Raw genomic sequence first — 15,266 nt, 5'->3', positions numbered from 1 at the left:
AAAGCCTCCCTCCCATCCGTCATCTGGAGATGGTATCTGAGTTTGGAGGCTTGGATAGTATCATAGCATCAAAGAGAGTAGCCACTGGCTCAAGGTGGGCATCCACTGAAATGGGCACGGTCCTCCCTATTCCCGAGCACCATGCTCCCTCTGCGGCACCAGCTGGCATATCTGAGCTCTCCCTGCTCGTCACAAAGTCTTTAGCCTTCCATCACGCCATCCGGGAAGGCCAAGGTCTTCTCTGTCACTTTCCTCCACCACAAAAGCCTCTTTTGAATTGCATAAGCTCAGCATTGGCATGAGTCATTCTCTCTGCGTTTCTACAGGAATAGCCCTTCCCTGGGGGCGGTGAATATTGGAAAGACTCCACTGCTGTCCAAGTCGTGAGGAAAGAGCAGTAGTGAAAGAAATTGCAGAAGGAAGGTAAGATAGTGACTATTTTAAGGTTTCGTCCTGACACACAGTTTTACAAAATCAAAATCATACTGTGTAAATTGATTTATGCACTGAATATTGTACATAACCTGAGAAAATGCTCATAAATACATTGATTATTAAATACTATAAATATTGGAGCATTTATATTTTCATTTTGATGTGAACCTTCCCTATTGTTGGATAAGTTGTTTCCAGTTTTCCAATATTGAAAGAAAAACACTGAGATGAACTTCCTTAAATGTGAACCTGCATGCATCTTTCTTACCTCCCTAAGATAAATTCCTCGAAATGTGATTACTGAATCTTTAGCATGTTAATAAATTTAAGGCTAGGAATAAATATTTTAAAATCATCCTCCAGAAAAATTGTCCCTATTTGTACCCATTTCACCGTGCCTTCACCAATGCCAGTTTTTTCTTTTTAATTAAATTGATTGGGGTGACATTGGTTAATAAGATTACATAGGTTTCAAGTGTACATTTCTATGCCACAGCATCTGTATATTGCACAGTATGCATCAGATCTTCCTCCGTCGCCATATATTTGACCCCCTTTACCCTTTACTACCCCCCATCCCCCCTCCTTCCCCCTGGGAACCACCATGCTCTTGTCTGTGTCTGTGAGTTTTCATTTGTCTTATTTGCTCATTTGTTGCTTTCAGTTTTATATCCCACATATGAGTGAAATCATATGGTTCTTGACTTTTTCTATCTGGCTTCTTTGTCAAGAGATTTGTCATGATTCACAGTCCAATCGTGAAATCTCATTGTAGTATTTATTTGTACTTATTTCATTATGAGTGCATTTATTTCATAGGTCACTTTTATTTCTTCCTTTGGGGATTATCTGCTCATGCCAATTTTTCTGTTAAGCTATTCATCTTTCCTAATTTATTTATAAGAGTTTATTTTACGCTACATATATTAACTCTCCTTTCTGTCACTCACACGTGTTGCAGAATTTGTCCCAGGGTATCATTTCTTCTCCATTGTGTCTATGGTGTTTTTATGCATATTATTTTCTTTTTATATAGGAAAATATACATATATTTTTTCTGCTGCTTTTATGCTTTGAAATTTCTTCATCATCCCCAAACGAGACAACTATTAACTTTAGTTTAGTTTTTATAGTTGCATTTTTTTCCACTTCATGCTGTTACCCATTAGGAATTTATTTTGAGGTGTGGCAGATACGCTTTACAGAAATGTCCTGGTATTCCTAATTGGGGGACGCAAGTGCATATTAAATGAATGCTTAGTGTGCAGTAAAGTACACATGGCGAGGCCTGGCAGGAGTCATTAAAAACCTAGGCACGGCATCTGTCCTGGCAGCCTCCTCTAGTGTTTATCAAGTGACATGACACTTGCAGCTTCTGGTTTTCTTTTAGAGACAATCACAAAATAAGCCCAGCCGGGTGTGGCTCAGTGGTTAAGCGTCAACCTAGGATCCAGGCGATCGGGGTTCGATTCCCGGTCAGGGCACATGCCCGGGTTGCGGGCTCGATCAATGACTCTCTCATCATTGCTGTTTCTATCTCTCTCTCTCCCTCTCCTTTCCTCTCTCTGAAATCAATAAAGATATATTAAAAAAATAAAAAATAAAATAAGCCCCAATTCTGGCTTCACCAAAGCAACTCAACAAAAACTTAGTTTGATGTGAGAAGCTTATTATATTATATGGCACTGATTTAAATCATGTGTCCAATCAACCATCTCTTGGCGAAGGCGGCAAATTATCAGCCCCTCCAATGTGTTTTCTTGATCAATACCCAAGGTAACTATATACAATAGATATTATTATTCTCCTGTTGAGGAAACTGAGGTCATGGAGGTCAGCCACTTTAACTAGAAGATGCAGGGCTTGGATTTGAACCCAGATCTGTCTGCTCCTGAAGCCCATCCTCCTTCCTCTATGTCAGCCTTTCCTGAGGGAACCAGAGAAAATTGCCTCTTAGAGTAAGAATGTACTCAGGTGACTGTAAGTTTCACAGCCATGAGACCACACTGTGTTACCCACTAGTTTCCATCCACGGTTACTGTGTGGTGGACATTCGCACTCAGTTACAGAATGAATGACGGAAATCATAACTGAATGTGAGATGGCCCCCCATCGTGCCAGAGTCACAGGTGTCATCTAGAGAGTGGAGGCTCTGCCGCTGCTCCTCGCTTGCCTCTCACTGTTCTCAGTCACTGCTCTGCTCGGTCGGGTCTGGAAACTGCGCTGTCCTGCAGGACCCGCTGCCATAATGGAAATGTTCCACCAACATGCAATCCACTGCACGCACACACATGACCACTGAGCCCTGGAAATGTGGCTAATGTGATGGGGAAACTGAGTTTTTAACTGTATTTCATGTTTACATACTTATATTGAAATAGCCGTGTGTGGCCAGTGGCTGCTGAGCTGGACAGGCAGCTCTAGAGAGTCTGTTTCAGATGATGTACAGGCTCAGTTGTTGGGATTAACCTGCGTCATGAAAACAGCTAAATATGCTACTTTTCCTTGAAATTATCAAAGAACTAAGTAATTGGTAGGTCCTCAGAGAGGGGAACTGAGCACTGAAATTGCTTCTCCCTCGGGGGAATTTGCTGGATTTGACAAACTTGAATTACAGTTTTCATGACGTCTCAGGGAACAGACAGGAAATGAAGTCCAGTCCCACCCATGGTAGAGACCCCCCTAGGAGACCCGTCCCTCCGTAAAGCTGGACCCCAAAGGGCCGCACCCTTGGTGCAATGGTGAGCCAAGTATAATCTCAACCCCCTGCTCCTACCACAAGGCGCTGGTCTTGCACATTACCTGTGATTCCAAAACCTTCAGGCCATGAATTTAAAGAGGCCTCTGACTGGCAGTGCCTGAGGGCACCGGCAGGAACAAATGCCACTCCTTTCTGGAGGGGCACACCATCATCCAACTACGAAGTCCCACAGATTATATTCCAAGGAAAAGGAAGGTGGTGATCATTAGTTTTGTCCACCAGCTATTTCTGTCTCTCTGCCTTTCGGAAATATGGCAGGAATGCCCTTCGATACCTCCTTTGAAGTGAGGCATGACTAAGTGACTTGCTTTGGTTAATAACAGGTGAGTATTAATAACGTGAATGTTATTAACCAAAGACCAAAGCTTATGAGTCATTGCAGAATTTCCTGCCCTCCCAAGCAGATCTGTGGAAGTAAAGCTAGAGTTGGAGGTGCTGTCAGCCTGGGTTCTTGAGTAAGTAGGATGACTGGAGCCTCCTAATGGCCTATGTTGGACTTAGAGCATGAGCAAGAAATAAACTCTTGTCGTGATAAGATTTTGGAAATTTGGGAGTTTTAAAGGACAAGCTGGAGTATATCTGCAGGGGTGGTCTTTAGAAATACAGCTGGCAAACAAAAGTCAGCCCTGTCTAGTCCCCCGGAGAATCTCATACATGCTGGAAAACAGAGAAGTGATGTCTGGTGCTTTCATCTGGTTCCTAGCCAAGGCGAGGACAGACCAGAGGCGCTGAGAGAGTCCTTGTTCTGCTCTCCACTGCTGCTTAAAAACCTCCCAAACAGAGTGCTGTAAATCAACAAACGTGTTACGCCCTTGGAGTCTATGGGTCAGGGATGCTGAAAAGGCACAGCAGGCGGCCCGTCTCCGCCCTGGGACGTCAGGTGCATCGTCTGGGAAGGTGTGAAGGCTGCTTGGGCTTCCTCAGGGCTCAGTGTCTGGGTGTCAGGCAGCCCAGAGAACCAGGTGGAAGCTGCTGTTCCTTTTATGAACGACCCTCAGAAGTCACATAGCGTCGCCTCCTCTGCAGTGACAACTTGGCCCAGGTTTGAGGGGAGGGTCTATGTCAACAGGAAGACCAGCTCTTGTAAGAAGAGCATGGGGATAAGCGACGTTGTTGCAGAGTCTCTCTCTCAGGTGACCCTTTCCCTGGCCCTTGGGAAGCTCAGGGCCCACGGCCATTGTCCTCTGCCTCTTCCCTCTCCTTTCTCCTCAGCAACAGAACCAAGACGTGCCTGGTATCAGCCGCTTCCTGAGGTTTACTAATAACCCTGTGACTGAACCATACATTGCATTCCCGCTCTGTGTTTTGCTTCTCTCTCTCTCCCCCTCCCTACTTCCCTCCTCTCTCTCTCTCCTCCCTCCTTGTTTCCAGCAACCTCTCTGTGCTTCATTTCTTCATCTGCTTAAATAGGTTATTAATTTCAGGCGAGAAGGTGATTATTTGTTGAGCACGTATTATGCGCCTCCTATGTGTCTACCATAAAAGGCACAATAAGGATCAGTTAAGAAATGTGAAAATTCTTCAGAGTCATTTAAACTGTGCCTTGAGGGTGACTCTAGCAGGGACAATGGCTGGATGGAGCGAGGGGCCGGGCTCTGAGCAGGCTGCATGGTGTCTCAAGGCTGCCATTGCAGGTGTAAGAGTTGTGTCAGGAAAAGAGCGCCCAGCTGGGGAGTTGCATGGAAGCTGAAGACCAGCTTGTGTGCTGCCTCCCAAACCAGGCACCTGTGGCTGTGTCCACCCTGCAAGAGAGGCTTTCTCTAACTCACCGATGGCTCTCATACGAGGGATAGGACACTTGCCCATGACTCAGGCAGACACTGTAAGGAGATGAGAGAATCAGAGGGAGGAGTGAGAGACAGAACAGGGCAGAGGCTCTCTGTGAACCCAGGGCTCCAGTGGGGCGACCCGTAGGCATTTGCTCTGTCCCGCCAGCCCAGCACAACTTTGGGAGACTGGACCGTTGGGATCCTCTCAGTGCTTCAGACACACCGTTTCACACTATGTAGATATCTGGGGTGAATTTATATGTCAAAAAAATGTACGTGTGTAAATCTCTTGCTGTTCTCTCATTGTACAAAAGATCTTTGTGACCAAAACAAGACTATCACACTTTCAACTCCTTAATCATACACATGATGTTCCAAAGAATTGCCACCCACACCTTTATGTCAAGTTGAAATGACATTTCCCAACTTACACGGAGAGCAAAGGGTTATGGGAGGACAGGGCTCACCAATCCTCTGGGTTTCACAATATTTCTTTTTATAGCCCTATCAGAAAAATTTTGGGTGCACACCTGCAATATGTTTACTTTTTTTGAGTATTTTATAATATGTATATATGCTACATCTGTAAAACATTACGCATATTGTAAAGTATACACTATACACGGCTAATAAAAAATGTTTAAAGAATAATCTGTGATAAAACTTTAAAAATTACATTAGTTTTCATTATGAAATAGACATAAACATTGGCACTCCCAAAATGTACCACAATTCAGTGATATGAAAGATAACATTAACATTAACAGCATGTTGGTGAGAGAGTGTGATTGTAAAGGAGTCCTCTCTGACATCTTGTTTTAATGATTTATAACGCATTCACATGAAGGCCTAGGTCTGTGCACGATATATCTCTGCATATGTTAATAATTATGACATTTTCAGGCACAAAAATAGTCACTGCTTGATTTTGATGGCTGGGGGGGGGGGGACTGCCCAATATGAGAAGACAGGGTTGTAGGAAGACAATTGTTGGCTGAGTATATTTTTCCCAGTTCTCCCCGGGTTACAGTACTTCACGCTGCCACGAGGCCCCGCACGGCCTTCCCCTCAAGGTTCAGCTCCCCCTGTGATTCTCACACGGTCCCTCTGCAGAGCCTGACTGGACACCTTCACAGATACTCTCGTGGGTGCGCTGCTCCTTTCCCACCACCGTCTCCCCAAGCGTGAAATCCACGTCAACGGGCTGGTCACGTCTAGTGGACGCTTTTCCTTTAAAAGAAGCCCCAGACCATATATTGGGGTGAACGACCCCTTCATCGATGGAAGAATGCTGGTTACTTTTTATGTCTACAAGACACCCCATTTTGGAATTGATGAACAAAAAGGACAATTGCCACTTTTATGCCAGATTAAGAATTTATTAGGAGGTTAACAAGGGACCTTTTATTGCATCTCCAAAGACCAAAAGAGTGACAAGGAACATTTCTTCCAATTGTGTTTAGTTTCATAGTGTGCCCATCGGCAGTATCACATTTAATGTGATTATTTTTCAGTCACATCTAGATAAGTACCTGTTGAAGTGTAACACTCACGTTATGCGAAGGTGTCTCTGTGGGAATAGATACTGCTTGATCCTGTTACAGATTTCTCTACGAGTCTCAGAAGACAGAGACAGTAAGTGGACTCTGTCTTCTCTTAGGTAAAGATCAAGCCCAGAAACTCAGCGAAGCCTCGAGGCAAACCCTGGAAGCTGGTGCGCTGATAGACGTTTCTCCCTTTACCCAGAGTGGTCATTGTTGGAGACGCTGGGATGAAGCTGAGGTGAGATGTGACTTCGGAGCCCTTCTCCTCCCCCGGCGCTGGGGCCTCTAGCACACAAAGGTACTGCAAGGCCCACACCGAGCGCGCGGGGCACAAGGGTTGGAGACACAGGGTCCAATGGGCTTGTCACATGCGTTGGTTGTAGCACATGGATTGCAGGGGAGGCTGAAGATAAAACCGTTGGGGCAAGTTAGGCCAGAATGAGCTGGCGAAATAGGAAGACACTAAACACACTCTTTTTCTATCTTTCTTCCTTTGCTGCCAACCAAAAGCTTGAAGTTATAAATTCATTCCCATCAAGAAGACTTTTCCTCCCCGCAGCAACCTCATGTGCCCTCCAGGACAGTATAACTGGCTTCACACTCACTTGCAGTCCTCGCTCTCCAGAAGGTTCCGGTACGTGTTGATCTCACACTCCAGCCGGGCCCGGACGTCCAGCAGCACCTGGTACTCCTGGTTCTGCCGCTCCAGGTCGCCCCGGATCTCGGCCAGCTGGGACTCCACGTTGGTGATCATGCACTGCACCTGGGACAGCTGGGAGCTGTAGCGGGCCTCCGTCTCCGTCAGCGTGTTCTCCAGGGAGTCTCTCTGTGTGGGGAAGGTGAGGAATGTCACAGAGCTGCTCCTTTAACACGTCCCTCCATAGGCTCCCGGAGAAGTCACAAGCTCCAAGAGTTAAAGAGACTGGGACCCAAAGGGCAGCCCTGTGACTGATTCTGCAGCCTCGCTTTCTCCCCAGGTGTCTGAACACTACCCACCAGGTTGTGCTGGGCCTGCAGCTCGATCTCCAGGGCGTTGACTGTGCGTCTCAGCTCGATGATCTCCGCCTGGCAGGTCTGCAGCTGCTCTGAGCTGGACACCACCTGCTTGTTCAGCTCCTGGGTCTGAAACACAAGGGTGAGACACAGGGTCAGGCCCTGCCCTAGGGGTCCCACGCTCCTGGGCGGCCCGGTGCCGAGGTGCCCACCTGGTTGGTGTACCATTCCTCCACGTCCCTGCGGTTGGTCTCCACCAGGGCCTCGTACTGGCACCTGGTCTCGTTGAGCACGCGGTTCAGGTCCACGGTGGGGGCAGCGTCCACCTCCACGTTGAGGCGGTCTCCGATCTGGCAGCGCAGGGTGTTGACTTCCTGATGGGAGATTTAAAATATTTGACCAGTAGTTATTAAATGTATAAGATTTAATGATTTGAAATATCACAGAAGATCCCGATCCTCTCCTCTGAGAATGCAGTTCAACTTGTGATGGTTCGGAAGCTTTGGGCAGCTCAGTTCCCTTTGGTCCTCTCATTTACTGGGCTCTATATTCATGACTAATCTGTGTGTCCAAGTGCTTTCAAGTCCATGACCACCTTCCACCTCGTGTTCAGTGTCCCCCTCCCGGTTTAGAAGGTGAGATGTAATGGGCCACTATTCTCGCTGTGGGCCCCCAACACCAAGTTCAGTGTTTTTGCCTGTAAACCAATGTAGCCTCTTAGGCTGGATTCTTAACCATGATTAATAAAAAGGACAGGGTCTGGCTAAAGAGGAATTAAAGAGCGCTTCCTTCAAAATCTGCCCTCCTGGCATAGAATAGACTTGACTGGTGACCTATTGATTCCACCAGGATAGATTTTGCTGGAGGAAATAAGTCCGTTCATTTCACTGCTCATCTCACAGAGCCAGCGTTGTGTGGTGCTTGGGTTTAGGTGGGCGTCAGACAGACCTGAATTGGGTCTCATCTCTACCACTTACTATATGGCTTCTAGAAGCTTCTAAAAGCCCCAGTTTCTACCTGGGGAGCTCTAAAGCACTTACTGCAATGTTTGGCACACAACACACACTTGATTGATATTAGCTATCATCATTTACATTGCTCGGGAATTTAAGGTTTGCACGAAATGTCAGTCTTCCTTATCGTGCGACCAGGGAGGGGGGGTGAGCGTTTTTTCAGTGTTTCCTCCAGGCAGTCCTGATCAGCAGAAAGAGCTCTGAGTGAGAGGAAGAGACGGGTTTTGTTTCCAACTCAGCTCCTCTCTGCTGAGTGGAGAGGCCTCATCTGGCCTCTCCAGTTGCTAAATGGAGAATCTGTATAAAAGCTCTCTGCAGAGCCACCTGCTCTGACCGGGGACCAAAGGAGGCTGCCTCGTTGCTGACCTCTCCTCGTTTATTGGGCTCGCCAACTTCCTTCACTCTCATCCCTGCCTCTGGGTGAAAAATCCTAATCTGCTGTCAGGGATTTTTAAGTTACTGATTCTTGACAAACCCCTTTTAGTTTGAACACGTTCCCTAGCCAGCTGAGGCTCTCCCGCACCCCATGGGGTTGGAAACAGGCCTTGGCAAGTCCAATCCCGTTGCTCCTTGGGGAACCTCACCTGCTCGTGGTTCTGCTTGAGGCAGAGCAGCTCCTCCTTCAGGGACTCCACCTGGGCCTCCAGGTCGGACTTGCACAGGGTCAGCTCATCCAGAATCCTGCGCAGGCTGGTTATGTCTGACTCCACCAGCTGCCGCAGGCCCATCTCCATCTCGTACCTGCGATACATACAGGAGCATTGGAGACAGGCCTGGCCTTGACTCTGGTTTGGTTTGTCAGATAACTGGGAGCTGGGGCTTATGGTTTGTACAGCCATCTCCTTCATTTAGGTTTTTAACACTGAGCAGTAGCTCCCAGAGAAAAATGCACTGGTAATTATGTTTAATAAATAAAGAGCCAGTGGACTGAAGGAGATAAAATCCCATGAAAACGATGAGATGTGCAAAATTAATACACCTCCCAGATTCTCCCAGTTGGCCGCTGTGCCTAGTAGAGCGTCGGGGAGCAGGCTTCTGCACTAGGTTGGGGGATGGGTTCTACAGAGAAGCAGGAGGAAGAATCTGGACCCGGAGAAGAGATCCCTGAGCTCTGCTGAGCCTTGAGACCGTGGGGGAAACACCCAGGGAAACGCTTTGTCGACGTTTGTCAGTGTTGAGGGCAGGCTAAGCTGACAGAGAGGACAGAGAGAAGGCAGTGCCTGCCTGCCACTCACTTGGTCCTGAAGTCGTCTGAGGCCAGCTTGGCGTTGTCAGTCTCCACCACCAGCCGGGCGTTCTCGGATTTGCTGCACAGGATCTAGAAGACCCAAAACGTTCTAGGGTGAGCCTGGTTATTTTAAAGCTAGCAGCCATCCCTCTAATTCATTTACCTGGAAGGAGTAAAATGAGAAAAATCACAGTGGATCCTAGATCAGACTATTAAATGCTACCCATGTGCTCAATAAACATTTGAGAAATTAAATTTGAAAAGAACACCAAAATAGGCGGGAAAAGTATCCGTAGATCAATGATCTCTCTCTTTCCTAACAAGCAACACTGAGAAGCTGATGACAAGTAACATTTATTTTTAAAAACTTACTATATGCCTGGCATGGTTCTAAGAGCTGAGGATAGGAACATGAGTAAGCACTAGTTCTTGCCCTCAAGAAACTTCCAATCCAGCGGGGAAGATAGTAAACTAGCAGCCGGGGAGATGGGGGGTCAGGGGAGCAGCCGCGCCCTCCCGGCCACCCACCCAGCATGGGTTGGCACTATGTCCTGGTAGGTCGTTTTCACTCTTTCTGGTTCTATCCAATCATTTTATGCCCTCGCTGGGCAGTGGAGGCATCGAGGTCAGGATAGTGAAGTCAAGGAGGTTAGGCACCCACACGAGGACAGCAGTAAGAGGCCAGAGCAGTCAAAGTCCAGATGAGGGAGAGAGAAAATGGTCCCGTCTTTACAAAAGGCTCCGCTTCCTCAGCTCCCTTCTCAGGCTCAGTCTTTTCTCTCACCCCAGGGTAATAATTCCAGAGCTTGGCAAATGCACAGAAGCTTTTAATTACAGCGTATTTATGCAAAGTGCTGCTCTACCTCCACATAGACTAACACTATGCAAATATTCAGACCTAACAGTCCTGGGCCTAGAAGAACATGGGCCTCAAGAAAACAAAACAGAAAAGCCAGACTCGAGCCCCTGCCTTTCAATCACCCTGAGAGCTCATCTTGTTTCCGAATCATATCTCAGATGCCCCGGCAGTGCGGTGCCCACCCTCACCTTCTGCTGCAGCTCCTCGATGGTCCGGAAATAGGACTGGTAGCTGGGGCACATCAGGGGCTCCTGGGGCTGGCACCGCTCCTGGATGAGGCTCTCCAGCTCCGCATTCTCCCGCTCCAGCTGCCGCACCTTCTCCAGGTAGCTGGCCAGGCGGTCGTTGAGGAACTGCATGGTCTCCTTCTCGCTGCCATTGAAGGAGCCCTCGCAGAACCAGCCGCAGTTGCCCACGTTGGCGGGGATGTTGCAGGCCCCGGGCAGGGGGATGTTGTGGCAGCTGGGGGCCACGCAGGGCCGGGAGGGGCAGCCGGAGCGGCAGCTGAGGCTGGGCAGGCAGCAGTTGTAAGGCATGGTGCTGGGGGGCAGCGAGGCGCCGGCTGAAGACAGAGTCCCAGTTCTCCAAGGAGCGTGTGGGTCCCCCACCCCCGGGAGCATTTATACCCCTTCTGCAGAGGGTGTGGACCTGGGAGGCAGCGCTTTTATTCCTACCCATTTGGCGATTGTCAAAAGCCCTTCCCCCCGGTTTGTTGTTTCCTCAGAAGAGTCCCTCACCTCATAAAAGTCTTTACTGGGGCCTCTCCCTGCCTCGGGACTCCCGGCCCGTGCTGAGCGTCGGTGGGTAGGAGCCTCGCGGCTCGGCTTCAAAGAGCTGGCCCGTGAACGCCCGGCCTTTACGAGGGGCGCGGCGGCCGGGCACCGTGGGCCTTTGCGTCCTGGCTCCGCAGCCCTGACTCCTCGGCAAGCCTCTGGCTCTTCTCGCTAAGAGGGCAAACCCTCGCTCCTGCCTGTGTGTCTTTTGCTCGGTCAAATTTCCAGATGCCGGGTTCCAAATTCGTGGTTCTCAGAAAGAGGAATAGATGCCTCTGGAACTGATAAAACAGCCTGGTTCCCGATAAGCGGGCACCACCCATATCCGTGATAATGCCCATCAACCCAGTAACAGGTATTCACCCGGATCAGAGTTCATGCAGAGCACTGTGGGGAATGGAGGATAAGGCCAGGGCTAGGGTCAGAAGGAGCTGGCACTTGCTGGGCACCTGCGCAGGCCCAAGGTGGACACTTTTCAGAAACGTGATCTCATTCACTCCTCACCATGACCCTTTGTGGGTATGCGGTATTATTCCCATTTTACAGGTGGGCAAACCAAGCCATAGAGGGTAGGAGTTAACATGTTATGAAGTCAGGATGCCAGCACTGATCTCTGTTCTTTCTACCACACCACGCTGCTTAAGTGAGCGAACGACCTCCTTCCCTAACTTCTGATAGATCCTCTCTTCCTCCTCTCTCATCTCACCTTGAACATGGTGTTGTCATGATTCTTGTGCCTACCCGTCTCCCTCTACATGAGTTCCCTGAAGGCACAAAGGACCTTTACATGAAGGACCATGTACATCTCCTTGAGTTTAGGCTTTATCTTAAGGGCAAGAGGGAGCTATTGAAGGTTCTAAGGAGAGGCATGATGTAGTTTCATTCTTGATAAGCTACATTTGAAGGAACAGGGAAATGTTCAGCAGGTCCTCGGAGTTGACTAGAATTCATGACAGAATCCCAGTGCAGACGGGAGTGCTGGAGAAATGAGCCAAGGGGGAGAGTGCGCAAAGAAAGAGCAACAAGGGGCTGAGAAGCAGAGTCCAAGCCCCTCAGCTACAGCTGCAGATCAAAAACCAGGCTGCTTTGCTCTTCCTTTCCTCCTTCCACCTCTTAAGGTTGAGCTCAAATGCCAAAATTATCAAAAGAGAGGGTGTGGCCCAGCTGGTTGAGCGTCGTCTCATACACCGAAAGGTTGACAGTTCAATTCCGGGTCAGGGAACATACCCAAGGTTGCGGGTTCAGTCCCCAGTCTGTGGTGAGTGCAGAAAGCAGCCGATTGATGTTTCTCTTTCACATCAATATGGTTGTTTTTTTCTCTCCCTCCCTCCCTCTCCCTTCGTCTCTCTCTCTCTCAAATCAATTTTAAAATATTTTTTTAAAAAGAAGGAAAGCTTTGGAACAGGAGTGATGGCAGGGATCTTAATGATCATCTCATCCAATTCTTCATTTTACAAATGGGAAAGCTGAGGCTTAAATGGAGAAATGGCTTGCTTAGCGCCTTACAGTTAGACCCCAGTCTGCTGACCCCCTCCCATTCCCAGTGCCCATCACCAAGCTGCAGAAATGTTCAGTAATTTCACAACCAATCTGATCTGCCATTACCTAGGGGCAGAAATGAAAGGCAGTGAGAGGGGGGAAAGGAGAGGAAAACGTTGATATCCACAGATAGGCTTTGCTGGAGAATGAGGGGTGAATGCGGAAGTGACAGAATTCCGCAATCCTGAAGCATTCTGTTGCCTCCCTGATTTCAATTGTCATTTTTACGTTGATGATACAGTTATATCCCAACAGTCTGAAGCAACTTAGGTACAATTACACCCCATCAGATACAGACTTTGGAAAAGCTTAGAATCACAACTGTTCAAGGTTCGATGACACTACTCAAGAGCAATACACTCACCCAAAATAAGGCAAATAGTCATAATAAAATTAAAAATAATAGGATTTTAACAATGAGAACAATTGAGAGATTAAAAAACACACAACACCACAATGATGACATGGGATGCTTTTAAACGGTAAGCTGAGGAATGATTTTTTTTTGGTCTTCTCTACACTTTTTTGTTTTCTCCAGATTTTTTGTAAACATGTATTTTACTTCTGCACAAGAAAAAGACATAAGATTGACATTACACATTCCAAAAGGAAATTCTTACAAGTCTTCTAAAGAAGTAAAGAGTTGTAAAGGGACCCAGGGAAGGCTCCTATTCCAACATAATTGTTAAATTGTCCTTGAGCTTGTTGTTCTGGAAATAAAGCTTTTGTCATGATTGGCATTCAAGCCCTTGTGGTAACTGCTGAGTTTGCCAATTATTCCAAAAAGGGAGCTATTAGGAAATGATGAAAGGTCACTAAGCTTCCTATGGGATCAAACGACCTGTAGCTCATGAATTGACTGATGTGTGGGTCTGCGCTTCAGGTGAAGAGTGCCAGGAGCAGCCAGCCTTGGAGAAACACTCTTCCCAACTGACTGTCGACCCACAGCCCGAGACGACTGGGTATCGGGACCACCTCACTGAGTGACATCCTTAGAATGGATTTCCCACACGCATAGATGATGATTAAGCTTCTTTTCTGCAAATAGTGTCTAAGTCATATGAAGTCTAGACTCTTAGAGTGTTGGCACTACCAAGGACCTCGGCAGTCATCTCACCCAACTCTTTCATTTTGCAAATGGGAAAACGTTGACCCAGAGGGGGAAGAAGCTTGCCGAAGCTCACACAGAGAGTTTGTGGAAGAGTCTAAAATGGGAAGAGGAAAATTAGACTAGAGAAATGGGGGACAGGAGATAAGGGCTTTGGTCTTTGTGAGAGTGTTGGAACTCAAACCATTGGGAAAAAAGACACCTCTCTCAAAAGACTGCAGCCTTAATGAAAAAGTGAACTAAAAAAGATAAATGTATGCTCATTGTTACAGGAAGATTTTTTAAAAAGAAAGGACTGAACTGGCTTTTACTGGGTTCTAAGTTTAAAATATTATGGTATATTTTAAAAAACCAGTCACAAAATACCACATATTGTAAGATTCCATTCATAGGCAATGTCCAGAACAGTCAAATCTATAGAAACAATAGGGGTTACCTAAGCCTAGTGGGTGGGGGGCAATGGGAGTGACTACTAATTGGGTACAAGATTTCTTTTTGGGGTGATGAAATGTTCTAAAATTATAGTAAAGGTTACATAACTCTACCAATATACTTAAAATCATTGAGCTATATACTATAGGTGAATTTTATAGTATATGAGTTATATATTATGGTAAGAGTTGTATTTCAATAAAGCTATTTAAAAAAAATAATTCAGAATGAGAAAACAGAATAGGACAGAAGCAATGTTCAAAACTATAATGGCTGAGGGCTTTCCACAGGCATTGAAAAACATGAGTCAATTCTAGAAGCACCTCAATCCTAAGTAGGACAGCAAAACCAGGCCCAGCCCTGGACATAATGCAGGGAAGCTACACAACACTAGAAACAAAGAGACAATCTTAGAAACAGTCAACGAACAGGAGCAAAGGATCATCAACAATAGAACCACAGCTAGACTGGCAATAGGCTTTTCAGCAATGACCACAAAACCCCAAAGGCTATGGTGTTTGGGAGGCAGCTGTCCCTGATAAAGGCCACTGCAGGTAACTATTGGTGGACAGTGGTCCCAGTGTGTACAGAGAGCTGATGAGATGGATTGGACAGGGGTATTTGTACAAGGCAAGGAGGTGGTTCCTGGGAGTGAGCTAACCCTGAAGGAAGGAAGGGAGGCTGGAATGCACCCACTGGGTCTGGGACACTCTGCACAGCATGGATGTCATTTAATTATCCTCCAGGGTCTCATGCCTAAGGTCTGGATAAGGGAGCCCCAACAACATCAACAACAATGGAGTAAACATTCA

The 15,266-nt window shown here is 47.2% G+C and overlaps 1 protein-coding gene and 1 long non-coding RNA gene across 2 annotated transcripts; one reads left to right on the top strand and one right to left on the bottom strand.

Moving 5' to 3' along the window:
• The first annotated feature begins 212 nt into the window (after positions 1–212).
• LOC107538757 (uncharacterized) lies at positions 213–7,637 on the top strand. Its single transcript, XR_001603343.2, has 4 exons — positions 213–423; positions 6,626–6,747; positions 7,020–7,348; positions 7,487–7,637. It is a non-coding gene; the product is annotated as an uncharacterized LOC107538757 (long non-coding RNA).
• LOC107538737 (keratin, type I cuticular Ha3-I) lies at positions 6,336–11,181 on the bottom strand. The gene is made up of 7 exons (XM_016215063.2): positions 10,791–11,181; positions 9,751–9,833; positions 9,100–9,256; positions 7,715–7,876; positions 7,506–7,631; positions 7,115–7,335; positions 6,336–6,912 (listed from the first exon to the last, which is right to left on the bottom strand). Exons 1-7 carry the CDS (start codon positions 11,136–11,138, stop codon positions 6,795–6,797), a joined length of 1,215 nt encoding a protein of 404 aa, XP_016070549.2. The 5' UTR covers positions 11,139–11,181; the 3' UTR covers positions 6,336–6,794.
• Between the last annotated feature and the right edge of the window lie 4,085 nt (positions 11,182–15,266).

The sequence above is a fragment of the Miniopterus natalensis genome, chromosome 17 (assembly GCF_054644295.1).
Source record: "Miniopterus natalensis isolate mMinNat1 chromosome 17, mMinNat1.hap1, whole genome shotgun sequence".
Taxonomy (NCBI): Eukaryota; Metazoa; Chordata; class Mammalia; order Chiroptera; family Miniopteridae; genus Miniopterus; species Miniopterus natalensis.
This window is presented reverse-complemented; position numbering and strand designations above follow the sequence as displayed.

Coding starts and splice junctions, on each gene's coding strand:
- LOC107538737 (XM_016215063.2), bottom strand. CDS start 11,138: ATGCCTTACAACTGCTGCCTGCCCAGCCTCAGCTGCCGCTCCGGCTGC. Junction 9,257..9,750: donor TCAGACGACTTCAGGACCAA/GTGAGTGGCAGG, acceptor TATGTATCGCAG/GTACGAGATGGAGATGGGCC. Junction 6,913..7,114: donor CTGGAGAGCGAGGACTGCAA/GTGAGTGTGAAG, acceptor TTTTATCTTCAG/CCTCCCCTGCAATCCATGTG.